The 26,221-nt window shown below is 29.9% G+C and overlaps 1 protein-coding gene and 1 long non-coding RNA gene across 2 annotated transcripts in view; one reads left to right on the forward strand and one right to left on the reverse strand.

Annotated features, from left to right (window-relative positions):
• The window catches only part of LOC114124504 (tolloid-like protein 1), a 50,724-nt gene extending 41,322 nt beyond the window's left edge, over nucleotides 1-9,402 (forward strand). The window contains exons 13-18 of the mRNA XM_050202849.1: nucleotides 4,584-4,744; nucleotides 5,060-5,246; nucleotides 5,885-6,138; nucleotides 7,007-7,220; nucleotides 7,308-7,558; nucleotides 7,885-9,402. Of these exons, the coding sequence (XP_050058806.1) occupies nucleotides 4,584-4,744; nucleotides 5,060-5,246; nucleotides 5,885-6,138; nucleotides 7,007-7,220; nucleotides 7,308-7,558; nucleotides 7,885-8,223 (1,406 nt within the window). The 3' untranslated portion in view covers nucleotides 8,224-9,402. The remainder of the gene's footprint in view (nucleotides 1-4,583; nucleotides 4,745-5,059; nucleotides 5,247-5,884; nucleotides 6,139-7,006; nucleotides 7,221-7,307; nucleotides 7,559-7,884) is intronic.
• On the reverse strand, nucleotides 817-25,898 carry LOC126550762 (uncharacterized). Its single transcript, XR_007604798.1, has 3 exons — nucleotides 25,422-25,898; nucleotides 25,197-25,347; nucleotides 817-990 (listed from the first exon to the last, which is right to left on the reverse strand). It is a non-coding gene; the product is annotated as an uncharacterized LOC126550762 (long non-coding RNA).
• Between the last annotated feature and the right edge of the window lie 323 nt (nucleotides 25,899-26,221).

Below are 26,221 nucleotides of genomic sequence, written 5' to 3' on the forward strand. Positions count from 1 at the left end.
CCTTAACGATTTTTTGTGACAGATATCATTTGTGACTATTCCATTGTGAATGTTACCAAATCTAAATTTATAATTCACTCTATCCTCGCATATAAACAATTTTATCAGTTCAATTTAGTATTAGCTTTGATAATTATGCAGATTGCAGGTTTTGGCTTCATCGTTATCTTGATTTTTCCAAATCATCTTTTTTTTTTCAATATTATAATTTGTATAATGTATGTAATATACACTATAAATACAATATCATATCAATTCTTAAGTTATTACGACACTAAATTAGTTAATTTTTCAGTCAATTATTGAAACAGGTAAAAAAAAGTCTAAAAAAATCTAAATGATAGAAAATTGATGTACCTAAACCGTTATGACAGTTATAATACATTTTCACGACTTCAAGAGAATGATAACATTTTAAAGTTTTAATAAAATTCTTTTTCTAATTAAATTCATTCGGTTGCACTCATCATCCCAATTCAAGCTATTTAATTTTTTAAATATCTAAAAAAGATTTTTTTCTTAATTAATACGCTATTTTCACATTTTTGTCTCAACATAATATTGTTGATTAATATGATATAATGTAGTATACTTATATTTAAATTAACCAATATTTAATCAACGATAATATTATATTCTTATTTTTTTATGCCTTCAATAGTAATAATGTTTGTGAATTCAATTTTTCAAATAATAATAAAAATAAAACATAAATAATATTTAAAAACGTTCAAATGAAGGATTATCGACAGGAAGCTTAAATGAAAACTTCATATCAAATAGTACATAAATAATATTATAAATCATTATCCATCATGTATTCATGTAACCGTCGTCAATAGAGCGGCGTTCTGGTTATGCAATATGACAGCATATGAGCGTAGAATGACGTTCGGATAGCCAATTCAATTTTTGATCGGGCGCTAATGATATTTTGGTTTACGGCATTGAATCGGCGTGTCATTATCACACGAATTTGTATTTTCAAAGCTGTAAAATTATTATTGTATTTGGTAATATGTATATATATATAAGAGCTATCGTGGTGATAATATTTATTGTCACAATTTTCGGGGTCTACATGGTTTTCACGTGCATTAAAATAATATCGAAAAGTTAATTGATCACCTAAGCGTCTTAAACAATCTAAACTGAGATGGTTCATCGAAAATTTCATAATGTGATCGTGAGTAGAAAATAGCAGACGTTAAAATAGAAGCAGAAATGCGGTATAGTTCTACTCTCTGCAAATTGATTAAGATTTAGATAATAAATTATCTATTATACATACATTAAACAGACATTCTAAACTATATTTTCAATAGGCTTTTTATTAATAAATATTTTAGTACTTATTTTACTTTATTTGTCGAAATAAATAAATTACTAGTAATCTAGTTCACTAAATGTAAAAAATATCCAAAACTATTGTATTGAACTAAAACGCAACAGGCGAGCTAAATACAATATAATTAATATATAATTTCGAATTATTTTAATTTCTAGAACATTTGTGTGATACAAATCTTAATTAAAAATGTAAATGATTATTTATGATGTAAGACCATAATCTTCTCACGCACACGCCACACATCATGTTTCATAGACTTTAACCAAGTATGATATTATTAAAAAATAGGAGTAAAAATTTTTTGATAAATAAAATTAATATTTGCTGCATATTAAAAATATTTAGCATAACTCAAAATCCTGCAAATAATAGGACATATACTTCCTATACAAATGTAAAAATAGTATAAAAAAGGTATAAATATATTTTAGGAATATAAGACATCATCTATAGCACTGTGAGTGTAGTGTATGACTTATATTCTTCTTGTACATTTTTTATGTAAATAAATGTTCGTGTGTTGATATTAAATATGATATAATTGTTTATTCTAGTTAAAACATGTAATGAAACAACCCAAAACAATATCCTGTTATAAATTTTTATTTCGTATTTTATTAGAACGCTTTTATTTTTCTCGAGTTCATTTGAGACGTTAAGTTAGAGTGAATAAAATAAATAAACATGAAATGGTTTATTTATTTCAGTAATTGTTTGAATGAAATTAATTTACTCAAACTTGAGTAAGATTAACTGCAGTGACTTTAAATTGATGATTTTTTTTCATAAAATATACTTTAGATTTAACACACAATAATTGTGTTAAGCTGTACCAAGAATGATTTAGATCAATTAAATGTATTATTATGTTTGACGTATTTATTTTTAATAATAATAATATATTCTGTTATTCTTTATTCAATATTTATATTCACAGCTTTTGAATAAAATTGTTTGGTTATTATTGTACTTTGATAAAAACATTAGGTGCTTATATTTATTTCTATTTATAGCATATGGTAATTATTACCCTATTTTATAAAGACAAATTTTTGAACTTTTTTTTTATAAAACATTAGAAATTAGTACTCTAAATATTAAAAAAAAAAATGTATTTAAGTATCAAGTTTTTGCGGCATTTCAAGTTACTAAAGCTACTTTAAATAAATACAAAGATATAATCGTTTACTTTTATGTTTTGTATTAATACAATCGTATTAAAACATTTTTCAGAAATTAAAAATATATTGGTGGTAAAATTTAAAGTGTAATTTAATTTTTTTGTTAAGATTATTTAAGTTTTATATTTCATATAAAGTTATAACTATATAAAATATCACATTTTTCATTTGAAAAAGTTTCAAGGAAATTAGATTAAATGTATTATCATTCAAAAGTTTATGAAAATATTTAGAATATCACTGTACAATCCATACAAAATTAGTATTTTATAATAAAATATTTCCTTGAGTTCATTGTGAAAGTAGCAGTTAGTGTGTGTTTATCGAAAATGTATAGGGAAGTTCTAAACCATCTGTGTTCAATCAATGTAGAATCAACAGAGAACTTTTCGAACATTATTCTTCGATAAAAAGTGTTGATAAACAAAAACGAATTGAAACGAATTTTGATATTTCGGGTGACGCTATCGCGGAAGTAGGTCAAACACGCATTACATGAGTAGATAGTCGCGAACACCTATGCAGTTTGTTCACCGAGTCCTTATAGTTAACACCTAACCTAACCTAACCTACTACTGTACCTCTAGATAGATTTTGAACTATTAGCAAAACGTTATTGATGTCTCTTAAAGTTTATCAAACTTATGGTTCCCTCTAAGTCATGAATCCTTAAGAATTTTTAGCTCAGACCATTATTTATTTATTACTTGAATAAACACGCAATAACGTGATTGAAATGATTGAATATTGACCACATACTTACATAAATTATTCAAATAATATTTTTGAGTCTAGTATCCCTTATTTTCGACGTTAATATTCAATTTTTTATTTTAATTTTATACGTATATAGTTAGAATTTATTGGAACATAATATTTTCTGAATCCACATTCGCACAGTATTTGCAGATATATATTATGTATAAGTATAATACTACATTATTTATCTCAGATATTACAATATGTTGTCACTACCCACTGATGTAGAGTTTAAAAACTATCTTAATTGAATATGCATTATACTGATATATACTTGTTTGATACATTCGATGTTATTATTTTTATAAACGTATTTTCTCTTAAAAGTTTTTAAAATTTGTGAAATTTGGTCATTTCTACAAACGCATAAAAACATATTATATACTTTACACAGTTAATCTCTATAAAAATTATTTTCCATTACATTTTATTACAAAATAAAATACACTATAGTTACCAACGTTTTTCCAGCTGATTTGTTTGATAAATTTATATTTCAAACGTTACTTTGAATAATATTACATGCACATTGCAATTTATTATAATATCATCGTAGATATTAATTGACTGAACAAACAAATTAATAATTAGTATAATATAATATTATATAGCAGATAATTACACATTTATTTTCCGTGTGATGTTTCGGTGTTAATAATAATATATATATATATATATATATATATATATTATATATATATATATATATATATATATATTGTAATTATAACCATTTAGAGTCATTATACAATGCCGATAATAATATTTTTGTCGGTTATTTGTCGTGCATGTTATTAAAATCAATTTATCGAAAACATTATATAATATTTTTATTGTTGTTCTTGTAAGATAAATATTGTTTTAATTTTATTGGCGTTATTAACCTATACTTCTCAAGTCATAATAAAACATTCTTGCAATTATATAGGTAGTTTTATAACAACAATAATTAAAATAATAATAAAAAAAATCATTGATAATTGTCGATTTCATAATATAAACGTATCAAAATGTTAGATTAGTGTCATATTAATTAATGTGAGAAATATATTATGTATATTATCTATAAAATTGTTATAGTAGATTATTTAATACAATTTATCAAAAATAATATTACAATCCAAATTCATTGGTGGTTATGATAAACTAACCTTCCATTCTGAAATCTGAATACTAATCTGTTATGTTGTACTATTATAATTTTCATGTTAAATGAACAAAAAAAAAGTAACAGAAATAATAATAAAAGTATGATGTGTTTTGTTCTCGTATTATACATAAGCTGTTTTCAGATGCTTGCGGTGGTATAATTGAAGCAACCAATGGTACTATTACAAGTCCTTCGTTTCCAGATCTGTATCCTGGAAATAAAAGTTGTATATGGGAAATAATAGCGCCAGTTCAGTTCAAAATTACACTGAACTTTACTCACTTTGACCTAGAAGGAAACAACGTGAGTTAAACCCCATAAAAGTTTATCGTGGTTATGTGTTCCACGTGGACTACGTATTTATGTGTTTTTTTTTCCATTTTTCAGTTACACCAGGTGAGCGATAGAGCATAAGAGATAATATTATACTCAACGGACGAATATAATAAATAGCAATTTTTTAATATTGTTTTATATCGTATGCGGTGCTGTGCACTTAATCAAGTGTTGATATAATATAAACAGCACGTACTCGAAACCGTCGTCTTTCATTTAGAACAATTACATTTTATAATTCAGTATTTGACGTGATGTTTACCTTGTTTCCTTCCTTCGTAGGCTGAATGCGAATACGACCGAGTGGAGGTATACAGCAAAATTGGTTCGGATAAACTCAGGAAGCACGGGGTGTATTGCGGTCAAGAAGCACCATCCATGATAACTTCGGAGGCAAATGCACTGCGCGTGGAATTTGAGTCAGATAGCTCTGTGCACAAGACCGGATTCGCTGCAGTTTTCTTTACTGGTAAGACATTGCGCTTGAAGAAATATCAGTATAGTTTACTCAGCGAGTAGTAGGACGTATGCAATCGGAAAGTATTAAGAAAGTCTCTTAAAATAAGTATGAAGTGTGTATCACAATAAAGATCACTAGATCGGTTTGATGTAGATGAACATCATTGGTGATACATTAGTAGAAAAAAGTCGTTTCATGAACGTAATATACGTATAAAAATATAATATTGACATTTCAAACATCCGTTTGGTGAATCATACAAAATTAAATATGTATGTATTTAATACATTGATATATTTTTAAATATACACTTTTACTACTTAAAACAAAGGTTTGTTGTCATATTATATTAATTTAGCAATAGGTACTCATATTTATGAATGTCTACCGACCTTTCACATATTACATCCGTAACTGTTTAGTACCTATCATTATAATAATGTACGTTTGTATATACTTGCTGTCAATTTTTTATTTTTTATATACGATATAAATTAACTTTTCACATTTGAATGTAGGTATACTAATGAAAAATTTCGTATACAAAAAAATAAATTAACTTCTTATCATAATTGTTTAAGAATTACCCAAGTACAAAATTATATATATCGTGTTAAACTGAGTGGGCTGTGCTGTTTTATTCTCAGACATGGACGAGTGTGCCGTCAACAACGGCGGATGCCAACATGAGTGCAAAAACACTCCCGGATCATACGAGTGCACGTGCAACAACGGATTTACATTGCACGAGAATAAGCACGATTGCAAGGAGGGTGGTTGTAAGCATGAGATTTCGGCCCCACGTGACGTCATCACCAGCCCCAACTACCCGGACTCGTATCCGGGCCGGAAGGATTGCGTCTGGCATTTTACCACCACCCCGGGCCACAGGATCAAAGTGGTAACCATAATGGTTGAAATAATAATAATAACTCCGATTTTTCTATATTGTGTAACGATTTTCACGTAATGTTTTCCGTTATAGATTAACTTTTATTATTGACTGACTTACACGCGTATCGTTCGGTTAACAAAAACTGTTGAACTTAGTTGCCATTGGCAACTAAGGATTCAAATTTTTTTGAAAATTGTAATTATCACTAGTTATTATATGTCTATGTTCGGAACATGAAATGATAGGTGTTTGAAAGGGAATGCAATTTATTTCAATGCGTTTTTACATTTAAATTTTTTTTTACGACATATTTATTATATTATATAATTATCAGTACGAATTCACTTTTCGTAAATGCTTAATTTTAACACCTTAAACAAAATTTAATATTCCTTATGCTTAATATTACATAATACATATATAATTGTGTTTGAATAGTATAGGTGCACTGCATCTGCAGTACAGGAAGAATAAATAAACTGTACTTGATGTTTCACAATATTTTCATTTTTAATGGTACATTTATTATTGAAGTTGTACGTAAGGTCATCATTAAACGTGTGATGCTTTGTGATGCCGCAACGTGTACGGCTTTTATAGCGAGTACATTTCCGGGCTCCTCTGCAAACTGATCATTATCATTGTAATATACATAAAACGGCCATTAAATTATATTTTGTGCAACCGCTCCGCATCGTTATGTATATTTAATATTTATAATAATAATAACAATAGTAAAGTTTGAGTCAAATCGAATAACATACTATCTACTCATACAGGACACAGTGTCGTCCCGATTTCAGCGATCTTTCGGTGTTGATTATATACTATGTAAATATTTTAGATGATGATATATAATATATTTATATTTTAGCTGTTCGACACATTTGAAATGGAACCTCATCAAGAATGTGCGTACGATCATATTACGTTCTACGACGGACCTACACCGGATTCACAGATTCTTGGACGGTTTTGCGGTTCCAAGATCCCGCACCCCATAGTATCTTCGTCCAATCAATTGTATTTGGCCTTCAAAAGTGATGCATCGGTACAACGTAAAGGATTTTTGGCCACGCACAGCACAGGTAAGACGTCGACAAAAACAAAATATTCTCTAGGTTAGGTAATATTATGTATATTATAATAAATAACCACTCATTGTTTTTTTACAGTTTGCGGTGGTAGACTGATAGCCACGGACAACGTGAAACATTTTTACTCGCATTCCAATTATGGCGATTTGAACTACGAAAGCGACGCTATGTGCGAATGGACCATTGAAGCCAAAGCCAACATGAATGTGCACCTAACGTTCTTAACTTTTGAACTGGAAGACGAAAAAGATTGTATGTACGACTACGTAGAAATATGGAGTAGTTTGGACACGAGTGGGCCGTTCTTCGGAAAATTCTGCGGACCAACTGTTAGTATACTATTAAAAACTATAATCGACTATAAGACAATATAATATAATTATATAATTTACGATGGAGATTAATATAATTAAATAAATAAAAAATAAACTACGGTCGTTGTTTGTCCGTTTAAAATGTTAACGGAAATTTGTTTTAATGGTACCTAGTGAGTATTTTAACATATATTTTGATAGAATAAAAATTGTAATTTATTGTATTTGTATACTACGAATATTAAGTTACATGCCCTATAAATTAGTTCTTATTAAATCGCTTCTCTCCAACCCACTCACCCAACTAAACCAAACATAACCAACATTATTTTCATTTTCAGAACCCGACGGATGTGATATCCACGAACGACGCTCTGTTGCTTCGGTTTAAGACAGACAGCACAATCGTGAGCAAAGGATTCTCCGCATCGTACATAGCTATGGAATCGATGAATCCCAGCATCGAGTATTCATCGTTAACTGACGAAGACGACGTTGACTTAGCCTTTAACAAGAATAAAAAAAACAAGAAGAAGAAAAACAAACCAACGTCATCGTCGTCGAACCAGACGAATGGCGATAGAGACGACGACGATAGCGATGGCGGAGGCGGCGGAGACGAAGACGACGATGAAGAGGACGATGATGACGAAGACATGCTCGCCGTCAAGAGTCCGTAATGACGATATACGACAACGATATTATAACATAAACATAGTAACCCGGCGACGACGGACGGTTAAGAATTTCATAAAAAAAAAAAAAATTACTCAAAAAGAGGCAAACCATTAGTTTAATATATGATTATTCAATGTAGGTATCGATTTCTAGAAAATTACCTCTACGAGACTCCTATTTTTAATAATATTATCATTATCGTACGTGTGACGGGTGCCCGTTGTATATTGTTGTTCTTTTAATCGTAAAAACTGCACTGCAGTCGGAGCCGCTTATCATTATGTGCCAAATAGAAAACGATCGACTCGCCGTGTCATACATAATATTATAATAATAATATATAATAAAATAATATGTATCGATGTCATATACGGTTTTAGCAGTCGTTGATCTCATATGTATTATATGTGTGAAATACGCGCGCCTCGAACTCCACGATTAATGTCCAGTCTTAGACACACCCGTCGAAATCGTCAGATAATATTATTATTGAGTTTGTTATATATACCACCGTCGTATCGTACGGTTCCCCCGCGTTACGCGAACCGATCGATCTCGATCTCGATTTCGTATCAATTATTATTATTTATTATTATTATTATTATTATTAAGATTATTAATATATTATTTTAATCGTTTTAGTTTTATATGTTTCGATAATTTGATAATCTTTTTTTTTTTACGTTATCAGTATTTTTTTTTTTTTTTTAGTAATATGTTTTTCCGTAGACTTTTATATTATACCTTCCACGTGGTATTAGATATGTCAAATTTCGATGATGTAATGTTACTATGTTCGGACGAGATTCCTAAATTATAACAATATACCATTTATACGCGAAACAAAACGATACGCGGTCGTCGAATGCAGCTGATATACGATTACGATGACGATACTTCACGTGGTCACCAATGAAATAAGAAATACATAACGAAAACGTATCGAGATCGTCGGAACAGCAACGCGGATAGCCATATAATAGGACCCATCACCCTGCAAGTCGTACGTTATTATATAATTTTTGTTTAATCGTAACGTTTAAAAACCCCACGTGTGTTGTTTTAATATGACATAAAAATAATATAATATCATTGTACCTATATTATTATTATCATTATTCAAACGAAAATATTGATAATCGTTTATAACCAATAACAAAATAAACATTATTTCTCGTGTATTTTGAACGTCACCTTGTGTTTTTGGATTTTGTGTAATGCACGCATAAGGCATTACAATAATTATTGTTATCATTCCTATGATTCCTTCAAAGGTCAAAAATCATTTTAAATTTGTGTTTGTTATTATCGTCGAAGTATATTATTTAAAAAGCGCTGTATTTGTTATCAGCACCTGTTGTCCGCAAGAGAAAGAAAAATACACGTACCTATATATTATGTACAAAACATTTAATTGCGATAGGTTAATAGATGTTGATCGACAGATTTTCATTGTTACTGCGATTTATAGGTAAACAACACATTATATATCATTAAATACATAAATACATAAGATTATTATTATTACGTGGCTTTTGTAATAAAAAAAATAGAAATAAATTTAATGTCTGTATTTGGGTACTTGGATATTTGGAGACAACGGTTGCGATAATAATGTGCACTTTGAACTTAACCTAAACGAATAAATATTGAAAAACCGTCACGCCACTGAGTTCAGATAATAATATTAGATGTATTATAAAAATGTGGTTGGCCGTCAAACGCCTACACGGCTACACTATACATTTTTGTATATGATTTGAAATTTATACAGCAAACTCATAATCCGTGAATGTCATGAAATAAGAACTAAAAATAATGAAGATGATTTTAACCTTTAAAAATTAAAAAAAAAAAAAATATAGAAAATATTAAACGACTCTAATCAATAGGTGAAATTTTATGATAGAAACATTTTCTTTTTAAAAATCCGTTTGATTTTTATTAGTATACTTATACTGTATAAGATTATGTATATAATATATATATTATAATTATAATTATTATTAGGTATTAATGTATATCATTATTTAACGACATCTCATATTATATCATTGATTAAATAGTTAACATAAAAAAACCTAGTAAAGAAAAATAACCGTCAATATTGGATTTGTACAAGTTATTAGTATTGTTGTTAAATTTTAACTTCAAAAAATTTGATTTCAATCGCTCGTTTTGTCGTCACTCGTTTTTAGAGTTTTTAGGTTTAAATAAATTAAAATATTAAACGTCCTTTTCGTCAATCATTTATATTATTATATTTTATTTTGTTTGCGTCATCGATTGATGTTTAATAAATAACAACATGTAGTTCAAATCAAGCAATCATTAAACTCAATTAACTCAAAATGTACACATCGCACGCCAGCACGTGAACGCAATGTCTCAAAATGTATTACGACTTGCGAGATTGTTGTACTACACACATGCGAGTAATGAGAAATGACGTGTAAGTTTTATGCATAATTAATACATGTATTGTGTGGCACTCTTGCTGTTTTCAGTGTACAACTATATTCAAATACAGCATTGATTTCAATAATTATAAGAGTAGATCTATTGAAAATCTAACAGATAGATTCTGATACAAATCGCTATTATAACAGGTTCGTATTGGTTATTGGCTGGAAATCAATGATAGGCCATCATATTATGTTTATAACATTTAAATTTTTTTTTTTTTTTATTAAGTTCTAAAAAGTACGAAAAATTAAACAAAGAATTTCTTTCGCGAAAAAAGATATAAAGATGCTATAATTTATTTATATTTAGTAAATCTTATACATTTAAAACACGTCATACAATCATGTACCTACACTTCGCCAAGAGATTTTACAGTATTATATTTGTTTTCTTGGGAATATCTGTATAGTTATACTTATACACACCCCTTTATTATTGATTTATTAATAAATTGAATGAACGGAAGCATAAACAATAAATAAACGGTCGAAATAAGTAATACAAATTTATAAAATAAAATATAGAAATATGATTTATTAATATTTTTTTCTGTGAGTTTTAGAATGAAAATAAAATATCAATATCAATAAAGTTTAAAGGACCACTTGTTTGATCTTTCAACAGAAACAATAAACAGGTTAAAATAGCAATCGTAATTTTTTAATAAAAGTGGAAATAAAATATTTCAACATAATATTTCAACATTTTAAATTTCATACCACTAAGAAACATATTGTAATTTATAAAAACTAATAAGTAACAACGTTTAGAGTCTAAACCGTTTAGTAATCCACGTACACAAAAACTATTTAGTGGTTTCTTTTCACAGGATTTTCACTAGTAATCTAATTTTCGACCAGTTTCTTTAACAACATACAAGCGCCACTTATAAATAATAATTTTCACCTTTATTACAGCGCAGTAGAAGTGTGCTATTCTGAAACGTGCATAAACTTTAGCAAGAAATAATATATGACCAATACAAACACGATCGTAAACAGACTACAGACAGTTTAAAATAATTTCATATTATATTACGCACCGCATGGGGCCTGCCTATATCACTTCACACTTGTCGGCCGTTGGACGCGAACGAATGTTTGTCATTTAATAAGTTATCTTAAACGAATCAGAGACGTCATCTCTGCGTAGGTTCTTTAGTATATTCTCGTCAATGACGGCGAATTCTGAGGATCGTAAAATCGATTAATTGGCGCAAAACAGAGCGCCGTCTTAAGTGATTTCCGTTTCGTCGGCTGTTTGCATTGCAATATTATATTATTATTCGCGCGTGCGCGTGACGGCTCGGCGACTTTTATTGCATCACATCGGAACGATTAAAACATGTTTAGTATAGTATAATATTGTAAAAATATTGCGTTATAATAATCGTTCGAAAACCAATAATATAACTATTTGACGATCCGCGGGCCAAACCGCCGTCCAAATGCAACGGGAAAGTGACGGTCACGCGCAACTGTATAAAACAAAAAACAAACAGACGCACGTCCGCACATTTAATATTATGTTATTTTTTTATTAATATATAATGCGTGGCCGGACACTACGACGCACGGTGCAATATTAGTGTCTGATTAGTATGCGTCAATTATCATGGTTTTGTTATCAAACGTATAATAGGCATACCTGCTATACACGCAACATAATATCGTATTGTACAAACGCGCGTGTGCATGTATTATAAATGATGATATTCGAGAAATCACGATTAGATTCGAAGTTTTCGATGTTGAATAATCACGACGACGATATAATAATATGTCATAACAACGTACGATTAATTACTATTACGATATTATGCTAGCCCGCGCCATAATCGTTATATTATCTCTTTTTTTCTACTAATTTTTCATTGCTCTGAAGATTGAAAATCGTTTATGTTTTTCGCGTTAAAACGAAAAGCTCGGCTGACAATTTCTGAAAAAAACTATTTCATTTAAAAACACCGATTTTTTATTTTACTTATTGTTGAACGTTGATTTGCATAATATGTTATTATAAGTTTAAACAAAACCGTATTACAATACGATAGAGCTGAAGTATAGATATTCATACAATATCCGTCCGAAAATTGTTAAACTCGATTTTTTTTTTAAAGTATTCGAAAGTTAAAAAGTTCCTATATCTTACTTTGTGGGATGTGAGCTGAGGGATATCTCAAATTCCTTTATCGAGAACATTCAAAGTGCGATTTTATATCATTTCGGGTTATGGTCGAAACGGTTGGTAGATAGTTATTATTTTTACGCTTTGTGATTATCGTTCCGCAGCTTTATTGGATACAATATTTTCTGTAGAACAGATTTGTCGGCTTGATAACACGCCACCGAGGTGTCCTATAAATCTACCTCTTAATTTGTTCTAAAAACTTTTGAGTCAAAATTATTCGTCATCGTGAATGTGATAAAACTCATAATATAATATAATTTCATACTTCATAATAATATAAAAAAAGTAGATATTTAATGGTAAAAAATAAAAAAAATAATTAAGTAAAATAAAAAGGTAGGTACCCAGCCATAGTCTTGAACGTGTTTTAAAACGATCGTAACATACATATCGTAATATTATGATAATTGCAAACAGATTTTGAATTGGTACCGCCGTTGGTGTGTCCAGAGGAGATTATCGGTTAAGTGGATTAGTGGAAACAGATTTCGGTGTACCGGCAGCCAGACCACCAACGACAGATGATAAGGCCGACAGTAGCGTCTCCTGTGGTACAGCAGCAGAAATAATATAAGCCGAGCTCTCAATTGAGAAAAACGATAAGGAGTCGCATTTTATCATCATGAGCACCAACGAAACGGTACCATTAGTACGACCACAACAATACCGACGCCGGTTTCTATCAGCACCCCGAAGTGTTTTTAGGACCATTATAGGTATGTTGTTGTGCGACGCCGGATAATCGAGATGGTGTTTTTTTATAAAGATTTTAAATTCGTTTATATTAACAGACATATGTCCTCACTGGTTCACCTATAGTTTTCCCGTTGGCCGAGCACGAGCGGCCGGTCGCTATCCATTCCAGCCGTTGCATTCTATTGCAAGGTAACTTGCACTCGCCGGAGTTTCCGTCATCTCCAGCCACCGTCGCTACCGTTCAAGTGCACGACATCGCACTGATCGCTTTCGCATTCCGGCACAATAGTATACTGTCACCACCAGTCGGTCACGGTCGTCGCGCGTCCGCAACCCCTAACCCCAGACCCAACTATGCACTTAATCATCCGGCAAAGGTTGTAGTAATAACTTAAATATAACAGTAGTTTTTAAATATTTTGGTTAGTTTATATCTATTTGCTCAATGTTATAAAAATTACTTTTGTTATATTACCTATATTATAATATAAATAACAACTTTTTATTTCACAAAAAATAATATTTAGTTTATCATATTTATATATATATATATATTTTATTATTATTATTTTATTTGAAATTACCCTCGGTGACATAGGCCATTGGGATACATTATTATTTATATATTATTTATTATTCATTTATATTCCATGTACATTGTACCTACAATCTACATGTTTTAATATTTGAGTTGAATAACAGTTGACGACTTTATAACGAGAGACTGCTTCTGACCACATTTTTCGAAAACATACGATTTGCCATTTTCATCATTTAATCAAGAACACTTTTACGCTCATAATAATATATATGATATTATAAAGGAACATACAGTGTGAACGCCGTGTTTGTCCCGAACGGATGCCCACCGACCACTCTACTTCTATATACCCTCACCCATCACCTATTCGTAGTATGTCCGGCTTACGCAAAATATATAGGTTTCTGACTTTTCTATAGTACTTGAAAAATAAATATTACAATAATTTTTTTCATAACACAATCTATTATATTACAGTTTTGGGTGGACCTTCAACTATATAACATTATTGTGGCTATTATTATATATTATTAATATATTATAATTAATCACAATAAAGCAGAAAACATTGGTGGTTTAAACGCAACGGTCGTATGGCCTACAGTCCACGAAAACACTCTGTATATTATCATGTTTACGAATCACACACGCCACAAAACTTGCTTGGAAAGTTTCGCGTATGTATCCGAGTGTATAGGTATACCTACGCGCCTGGCGATGATCGATCGGAAACCGGATGTACACGATAGCCGCGTCACCGCAAAACGGATGTTATATTATTACTATTATATTATATCGGCTGTTTTAGGTACACTTTTGGGTGTGTTAGCGGAATTCTTCTTTTTGTTTGTTTCGTGAAAGTCATAAAACGTATATACGATACACGAATAAACTATAAAATCTAACAAAAATAATAATAATAAATATAAAAAAAAAACGCTGCAGAATACCGTTTAAGCCTTTAACAATTATTATTATAATTATTACGTCTTGCTATGTATTGAAACACGATGATTAATGGTTTTCGGTATTTAATAACAACATTATATTATAATAATATAATGTGACGGCCGTTGTTCGATATAATATTAATAGTATAGTGTATATATTAATTATCACTATCGTACGTACAATATTATACCTACTGTACACACCGGCCCGGTTGACCCACCCACCAACGAAATCAGTTTATGTACGTATGTTGTATGTATCATTTATATATAAATGTATATATATTATAATGTAAGTATATGATATGGACATATAGCCAGAGGTAAAAATCGAGAAATGTAGCTCTATGGTAGTGGCACATATTATAATAATAATACACGCGCGTATTATAATGATATATGGGTGTGTGCTGTAAAACACATAACTACCGAAGAAATCATAATTACTGTAATTATTAGTATTATTATATCATTACACACATTGAAACAGACATCGGTGTTGGTATAATTAAATACAAATTTAAAAGGCTTTTTTAAGCACATAAACACACATAGGTACGGACGTACACATACAGACACTTTGCCAAGATTTTGTAATAGTGTAATAGTGGAGAGGGTGTTTTAATTTAATATTTATATATAACTTAGGTATGGGGGGAAGTTGTCCACACATCCATCATAGAATCATACGGTCACATTAATAAATTTTAAAATACGTGTGACTTTTGAATATTTTTTATGAACAAGATACATGAAAAAAATAATTTTTCCTAACCTAACTTGAAATTTTGGCACACAATATATTTCTGGGTTATATATTTATATCGGATTCACGACAATTGAGTGCAGGACAATTGAGCGAAGATTATTGAGCGTGCAATAACTGAACGCAATATAAAACTCAGTTTAAGTCATGGCATGTTATATTTTGTAAATCATGTCTATTTAAATTTATAATTTATATTTACTATGGTTAATAATATATATTATAAGTCAAGGCAAAATATGAAATAAAAAATTTATGATAATAATTTTAAAAAATAAATAAGTCATAGTTTGGTTAATAATACATTATGAGTCAAGACTTAATATCAAATAAAAAATGCATATTAATAATTTAAAATAATAAATAAGTCAAAGTATGATTAATAGTACATTATATTATATTATATATATTTTATTATTATATATTATAGCGCTCAATTGTTGGGAAGCATTTAATATTTATATATATATATATATCCGTACACACACAAGGTGGAATATTATATATATATAATGTAATTTTACATTTGTGAACAAATTATAGTTATATTTTTTGGAAACACACCAATGCTTATAATGTCTAATAAATTTATAGAATTATTTCAAATAGTTTATTTAAAAACATCTGACACTAAATTTCATGTGAAACAGTTATTTACTTTTTAATTCAAAACGAATTCTAACATCCCCCTTTTAAAAAATCTTGGCTTAGCACCAGACTTAAAAGTTATAATCATTATTTTAAATGTACATTAGATCGCATTATTATATGGATTCTATGGCGTCCTAGTGTGTACTCTGATTCTTGAAATATATTTTAAATAGTATCCAGACATCCAGTGTAACGTATTATGATTTGATCAAAATTGATTTCTCGTTAAAATAAGTGCGTGCAAAATATAACATGTCAATATAATAATAACAATATTATAAACAGTTGTTGATATTCATGCGACACCATACAAAAACATACTTTTAAAATATTATATTTATACATAATATATTGTAACGTAATATTGGAGAAAAAATAATACTTTCTCGTGTCATTTAATATATCATGATGTGTGTGTGTGTATGTGTGTGTATATATATATGTGTGCTAATAATATTAAGCTCGAATAGGCAACTAATTACAAATAAATCTTATGTAAATGAAATGCTCATATTTTTAAAAATCAACTAGACTGGCTTCGTGAGTACCTTACTCATATAATATTATTATTACTATAATAAAATTATTGCAACTCTCTCCACGTAAACAAGATGTAGGTATGTATCTTTGGTAATATGTGTATGTGTTTGTGTTTAAAAATAATATTAAAAAAAAAAAAAAAAAAAAAAATGTTTAATTATTCTTACTCTAAAGTATTATTTTTTTTTAATTAAATACGTTATAGAAAATTAGTTGGTCATAAATTCAAACTAATTCATCATTAGAAGATACCTGAACGGATGAGATGTATTTGATAATCTCCATGTTTTTTTGGTAAAAAATGACTCATAGATTGGTTGTTTTCAAAATAATTACTACACTAAAGTATACATGTCGTTGATCATACTAGAGTGGTTATAATATTTTTGCCCCCCCCCTAAAAAAAAAAAAAAATAAAACGAAACTGGATGTTTTGAATTATTTTTAGAAGTAATTATAATGTACCTATATTTACTTATGTGATTATTCTTCATCTAAAAAATACTGTCTTTTGTTGGCTAGTGCTCAAACTGATCAGTAATCACAACTCATTGTCTCATTTGTAACTTATTATAAGTATAATACTTGAATAAATGGAACGTTCCATTTTTTACTAAAAATTCACCGCAATTATTTTCGCAATAGGGTTAGTAGTACCCTCACCATGTAGTAAGCACACTTTAATTAATGTCACAGTAAAATTTATTCATTGCCATGTCTACTGAATGCTTGTAACTTTATTACTGTGGATTTATAATAATGAATTTATAAAAAATAAATTATTAAGCCTATAAAAGTCCTAGTACTAATTGAATAAATTATTTTGTATAAGATTCAAGGAGGGAAAAACAACAAAATCGAGAAACACTATTTGTAACAAGACAATATTATGTTGTTTTCGATGAGTGAACGGATTATTCTCAAAATATTTTTTTCAGAGTCAAGTTTTAAGCTTAAATAAGCAAACAACGTCTGCGTCTGGTACTCACAATTTCTTTTAATTTAATCGTTAAAATATGTTATTGATGTACAATTATTTAATACATAAGATAAATGAACGATGCACAAACCATATTTAATACTATAATCCAAAAATCGAAGGATGCGCAGCTGGCTTATAAAAAAGGGTCGAAATTAACAAAAGTAGAAGTTTAAGTTAGTTAATTCCTAATTCAAAATTAGGTAAAAAAAAAAACTTCTGGTTTATACTGTCTTGAGCAATATGTATTTATATACAGATGTGATTATTTTTATTTCTTTGTATTCCGAGTAGAGATTAAAACGAGGGCGTTTGCATCCATCACTACAGTACTGCAGACAGATGCACGTGCACGTATATTTTTTGAAAATACATTTGCTCTATAAAAGCGGTCTGAAATTTTCGCCCGACTTTCAAAATATGTCCAAAACAACTACCGCAATGGGTCGTTGCACCGAGGTGAGAGATCTGAGACACTGGTGCTTTACACCACAACACCCTGCAGGCTACTAGCTGTGTATTAAATTATCATTATTTTTACGTGTCCGCCAGACTTTTTTATTTTTTAACTCTGCAGCACACGAGTGTATCAATAAAATAAAACTTAAGCTCGTCGATGTATTTTTACTAACATTCAGTTAATACTATATGATCAGGAAAACGATTAATACGCGCCGGATATGATCGCGATGTGAAACCGTCGTCCAGAGCGGTCATCGAAAAAAAAATTTTGATCACATTATTGCATGTATACATATTAATATTATACAGAATGTCGTTATGACGTCGTGCCCAGTTAAAACGACTGCTGTAGCTTGCGTCTACTTTCATTAAAATATAATCATATGATATTTTAATGTAATACTATATTATATTATATAGACGCATTATGTTTGTCGATGTCTTACATTAATATTCGTATAATTTAAAAATTCGTTTGTCTGTTTAAAAAAAAATAGTATTTAAATTATATCGATGTCCACTAACAAACATTCGTCAGATAATAAAACATCGTGTTATCACTATGAATTTTCAAACACCGTAGCACGATAATGACATTGTTGATAGTAATATTATAATCTAAACATTATATAAACGTAAATATAATATGTGTCGACTAGCGAATGTTGTTCGCCATCCCGAGTAGACGGCTACAGAAATAAAACAACGAGACAATTAAGAAAGCTGTGCATATATTATAATAATATCATTGGCACACATGTCGTATTAAACATGTACCTGCCGATCTTATGTCGTTTATCGTTTATATGATCGTTTATGCTCATGTACCATGGTTTTTTTTTTGTCAGCTTCAAGAATATATAAATGTCAAAAGGTTTAAAAATGCGATTTTAATATTTTTCGTTTAAATACACGTTTATTTTCTCCAAATCAAGTATCAGCAGTCCCATAACGTCGATATTCTACAAATGCGAATATATGTGCGCGTATAATTTATTGCGGGACCCGCAGACTGCCAAAACTAGTATAAGATCATCGTCATAACACAAACGAGTGTTGCACAGATAGCTTGTATATAATATTGTTTACTCCGAAAACCTATACTGCAATGTTTACGTGTATACGTTATGATGTCTGCGTATTCGTGTGTTTGCGCTTATAATAATATGTAATAGGTAGTCGTCGTTTCGTGCGTTTGATTTATTTTACAGTTTATGTTTCCGGAGGTAGGGGTAGTTACTTGTTTTGAATTTCTGTTCTTAGTGCGAACCGCACCGCGTGTGATGGCATGCAGTTATGAAACAGAATATTATAATAATATGATGTCAGACTCGCGGTGGTTTACCGGTTTGCGCATCTCGAACTCGTCTCGCGGCCCCCTTAGCCTCGTCCGGAAACCCATGCGTTTTGATTCCAAGTTCCATAATCCGAACATAAAAACGCCTAATGTTATAATAAAAATAGATGTACAAGTAGGATGATTCGATCGGACGATCGTCATTTGTCAGAATGATGAGTTTGAACGAAGTAACGGCGAACTGTAGTAGAGCGAACGACGAACGTGTTGACCAACCGTCTAAATGCTTATGTGTATCATAATTTGTCGCGATTAGTTAAAGACATAGTATTTCATTACAACCCCCTCGAGTCAACGACGTGATAATATTGAGTTGGATATTATACGTTTAAGATAGTTACTGTACCTACTTATTTATTCAATATCCAAAATAAGTGTCGATGAACATCAAAGTTGAGAAAATATTTTAATCATTTTATTCGACACGGATCTCGATATTTTATCATCACATCAATTTATAATTTTTTTCTTTATAGAAGTCAATAAAAATTAAACGTAAGAAATCGGTTAAAATTTAAAATAGCGTGAAAAAAACACAAAACTATATGAACTACATAATGAAATTTATAATAATATATGAATATAAATACATAATATAAATAAAATGTATTCTTAAGGCTTCAACAATAAAGTCATTAGTCGGTTTTACATTTACATTTTAAAGTTTATTTTATATTATATGCAATCTTCATAATAATTATACAAAGGTCATGACGTAATAATAATAATAGCAGAAATTTATGAAAAATTTAAATTTGGTTGTACAGATTGGTAGTAGCTGGTATTTTTAAGAAAATACATTAGTAAATTTTATTTATTTATAGATAAAATATCTTCTAGATTGTTGGTTGTGGAAAAATCTATCTTCTTATCATAGCTATCCAACCGAGGAGGCCAAGAAGCCAAAAGGAGGTATATTTTATGGATATGAAAGATATTTTGCAGTATTCCTTAAGAGATGAGAGTTCTTTTTTTGTTTTATTATTGGTATAAAAACTTCTTTAACTGCTACGTTTTGTTTTTTTCATTTCCAGATATGTTTTTGTGAGCGGGTATCCAAAAAAAAGTTATCAAGCGTGGTGTTATAGAAGAAAATCTTTATACTCATGTTTTTCATGATTTCTTTGTTGTCTCGTGTTTTTTTAAAGCTAGGATAAAACTATGGAAATAGCTTATTATTAAAATTTTGTTCGATTTAAATAATATATATATTATACCACACATACATATTATTGTAATCCGTTGTATCAACTATCAATATCTTTTATTGAAAACATAATTCGTACCATAAGGGAAGTAAGTATCTTTAAGAAGTCTATATTTTTGTATACTTTTAAATAATATTATTTAAAAAAAAATCTATACAAAATAAACAATATTATAAACCGAATTTTGTAAACTGATTTAAAAATTATTTTTATATAATATAATATTATATATTTTTAGTTGAAATACATAGTTTTTTCTTCAAAAATCATTATGGAATTCAACGAACAGGTAATGCATTAATATACACGATAACATTTTATATTTTTAGGACATGTTAACTATCACGTACACCAGATTTGTATAATATCATACCTATTAATAGAGTGGTTTAGTTTGACGCAGAGCGAATGGTCGTTAGTCTAAATAATAAATACCATATTTCGTAACGTCTGCCAATAGGTAATACGTCAATGTATTAATATTAATTAAAATAATAATTAGAATAAGATAATATCTATATTATTTAAATATCAGAACAAAACCACATTAATAGCAGCTTGTCCGTAGGCTTGTGAACTGTGTCGTTATGATCAACATACATTAATGATTAACGCGTCACACATACACACACTCAGAAATACTATCATTGATAACTACCGCGGTGTATTATATTAAATTAAAGTTAAATGGTTATTAACTCATAAAATGCAGAGAAAATAATTGGTCTGCTAAATCGATCAATTTTATTTATTTTTAATTTAAATTTATTCATATTTTCGATTACGAGATCGCCGACTATTATTTAAGTAAATTTTACTTTTACCTTACTATCTAAGTGGTATTTATATTATCGTTCAAATATTATCCTTTAAGAATTCTCGAATTAAAAGGAAAAAAATTGTTAATTAGCCTTTGGATATTATAACTTATGGTTCAAACTTAGTACATACTATTATAGTATAATATTAATAACTATCAATAATGATGATCGCGAGATTTTTCCAAAGCTCAATCTGGAGGAAGAAACCATCACCATCACATGGTAATAATAAAAAATGATTATAAAACCATTGATGTGGCGATAATAATAGTTAATATAATGTTATGAAGACAATCGATCATTAGACTATCGATAAACGTATAGGTTATATTGTATATTATTATTGTCATCATCATTGGTCGTCGTCGTCGTTGCATCGTTACTTGTTACGACTTTGCGTAATACGACATCCCAATATCCGATTCAATATTGGTTATTATTATCATGTAACCAGACGACTGTGAAATATTATTTGGCACATGACCTCCCCATTCCCTGCTCGTTCGTGACACCCACTCGCGACCAATGATATATTGTGTCAAATATTCGGGAGTAGAATGCTAATAGTGGTCATCACAATAAATTATAATGATCGATTTTTTTTTTTTTTTTTTTGGCTCTATCGATTTCGTAACCTGAAATCGTGGTGTACGACGTCTCTATTTACATGATAATATTATAATTATAAATTATAACATACTATACGATATTATATTAATAAAAATTCGGGCAATAATAATATAACGAGTCTTTTTTTTCATTTCTTACAGGTAAATGGAAATAGTACAATTGAAATGAACAAGTGTCATACACGATAAGCGAAAAAAGATTGACTCAAACTGCAAACGAAACTCGAAAAATAAAGTTATAAGAATCCCGTGCAAAAAAATTCTGTGCCATACCCCGACCACACTACTCTAATGCCATGTTGTTGTGAGACCTCTGTATTAACGACCTCGGAAAATAAGGAATAGTCCATGACTCACATCAATGCATCATACCAACACTTGGTGAAAAGAGAAGATCCTCGCATTATATGTATCAGCCGTGGTAGCCTCTTAAAAATATCTTTGCCTGCTGCAAATGCAAAATACACGAGTAAGAAAATAAAGGAAATTATTATTCTTCAAAGAAAAGAAGAAGAGCAAATTGAAAAACCACCCTACTGTACCTATATATATATTGTAAATAGGAATAATTAACGTGGAATAAAAAAACATCCTCAAATAATAATCATACTTGAGTTATTCATATTATCAAGGACAAATCTCATCGATCGAATAGAAATATATATTTTTTCTAATACGATTTTTACGAAAGTACAATTAAAATTATAACTAACTAATTTTAATCTAAAAAAAGCGTTAAATCTGATTACATGCGGGGCGAAAGAATGAAGGAAAAAAATTTTTGGGTCTTTACATATATTATTAAATATATCCCCCATTCGCAAAATAGGTTAACGATTTCACTCACCGATAAGAGATCGTTCCCAGCGTTTGTACGGAATACCCTAAAAACGTCTTGTAATCATATATATGACGTGAATAATATTGTATCGATGGTTTTTCTCATTTTCAACGTAAACAATAGTATTATGAACATGTTTAGAAATCGCATGCATGGCAATATCGGTTAATAATTTAACCTTCAGCAGTAAAACCGTAGTATTTAGAAATATTTGAATATTTATGTCATATTACGTATAAAATGTATATTAGCTAGTTTACTTAATAAGGTATAATAATATGATTTATAGACATCGTCGAGCGATTTCTTTTTTATATTTTTAGTTTCAAATATTTTTTTTTCATCTTTGAATCCTTAATTTAATTGTATTAATTATTAATCTTTTTTTTTTCACTCTTTAAATTACAATTTTTGTAAACAATCAATAATAATTACTACCATTTTGAACCGAAAAAAATGTATGACGGATCCGACAGGTATCGTCGAATGGCAGATAAGCTGATAATATACTAACCCAACGCCCAGTGTTTTTCAAATATGTCGCGCCAGTGATTTCGTGGGTATAAAACAAATACGACGAAAATCGAACGCCTAGGCTATGTGTTTTTTTTTTTATAAATTTCAAACATCGATATAGGTTATTCGCTTTTCTATTGTAATCTTAATCTATATTTGACGAGGACGAATTCCCGTCGACCGAGTATACGCGTGCTTATTCTTATTACAGCATCGGTTACAATCTTCATAATGCACATGCGTATTGAGTATGTACATATTTAATGATGTACCCCATAAACCTATGTACGAGTATATTATTATAGTGGATTTACGAGATTATAAAAACACATAACTAAAACAAACACATTTTTGTGAAGTAAACCTTGTGATCGAGTGCCGCACAATAAGCGAAAGAAAAAGATAATGTCGTTTAACGTAATATTATATATATATAATATTCACTTGTCATTATGAAATTCATTAGAAAACTATCAGCGTCTAAAAACCGTCGTACACACCCATATTCTTGGTCCAATATGTATATAATACCGTAAGCACCAGTCACTAAGTAATCATCACGACTTTAACGGAGGCGGCGCACGGTGTATTATAATCGTTTTGCCATATCCGCGTCGGTGTTATTTGAAAACCGGAAAGTAAATAGTAAACCGGTCACCACGACGACGTAGTGTCTCGGCGAGACGCGATTACATATTATTAAGCACTATTAAGCCGGAGGCTATATAACGGTGGCCTCTTTCCCCGAGCAACGCACATGGCCAAAAATTTCAGAAGGAAATACTATATGAGAAAAAGTCTACTTAAAATTATAAACTCGTTGTACAGAAGAAAACGGTTTCCCGAAAAACGCGCTTATCGTCGAGACTATTCGGAAAGCCAACGTGAACGCGAAGAAATGTAAAACAAAAGCTTCTGGATTATTTTTTGATCTACAACGACTAAGGACCCGATTTTCGCAGGGAATACGTCTAAAAATGAAAAAAAAAAATCGACCAATTACTTACTATCGGTCTTTCGTCAAAGCAATCAGACGTAAGTTAACTGTTATCGAATTAACAATGGGTTTATTAACTTACCAAATACAATTATTATGTAAGACAACCTGTATCGTAATGTGTAGGTATGTTTAAACTGTAATCACTTAATGTCGAGTCGTCTCGTTCACTTTATGCAAATCGTATTTTTGTATATACTACATATGGGCATATAGTAAAATTAGAGTATTAGACGATCAAGCTCTCGAGAAGGTCAAAATATACGCGAAATAACTATTGCACATTTTTAAAAATGCTTAACAAATGTATATGACTAACGAGTTAATCGAAATTTCCCGGATTATGATTATTGTGAAGGGCTTACCATATTCACATGCACGTATATGATGCATACACATCGCGTCTCATGTATATTTTCCATATTACGATGCGTCATTCACAGATTAATATAGGCAACTGCATACCATTAAAATTCATCCAATCTGTATTTTGGGCTTGTTGTGAGAATATACATCCTGTTAAATTATAGATGAAAATATCCATTAACACAATATCTAAAATCTAAATTTAAATAATTATAAGTACCTACTTCTGTCTTCTACGTATATATATAGTATAAGAGTCTGCTACACAAAATAGTAGTGGTTGAACCTCTTTTTCCCACAATTTGACTGATAACGTTGTCTCATTTCAACATAAAGTTCATGTGCACGACTCAGCAGTGCAGCCATCTGAGTTTTTAATTATTTACATATTAAGTTCATTGTAATGATAATAGGTATAATAAATTATTTCTAAGCTCCTTGACATTGATCGAAGACTGAAGACTCTTGGCCGGCGCGCACGAGTCGCTGAACTTTGTTGCGGCCGTTCTCGTGTTCTGTAAGGGACCGGAGGGCGCCCGCCATTCTGGCGCCATCCGAGTCAGGAACAGAACACGACACCGACGCCGTCGACCGAAAATAATAATAATAAATTAAAAATCGTGACGGATTTTCGTCTTTTATGGCTCGTGTGTCGTGGCCTTGAAAATTTACTCCCAGCGCGCGTATAGAAGTTTCACTTCAAAAACTACCTATAATATTATTATAATAAAACACATTTATATAGAATTAAAATTAGAACATAACAATTTCTTACAAATACGAATTATTATTAATGACTAATACACATAAGGATACAGTATAAGCTCTAAACTGAGCTTGGTGAATTTCGATTATATTATATAACTTGCAAGTCAATACCGACGTAAAATTTTATTTAATATTTTGGTTTGTCTATTTTTACCAAATGGCGAGTAATATCATCTGTTGAATATTCGCTAAAACATCACTATTACAGTGATATATAACTGCATTTTGTCTAATTTGTGTGAGTTTATTCAAATTT

Source organism: Aphis gossypii, chromosome 3 (genome assembly GCF_020184175.1).
Source record: "Aphis gossypii isolate Hap1 chromosome 3, ASM2018417v2, whole genome shotgun sequence".
Taxonomy (NCBI): Eukaryota; Metazoa; Arthropoda; class Insecta; order Hemiptera; family Aphididae; genus Aphis; species Aphis gossypii.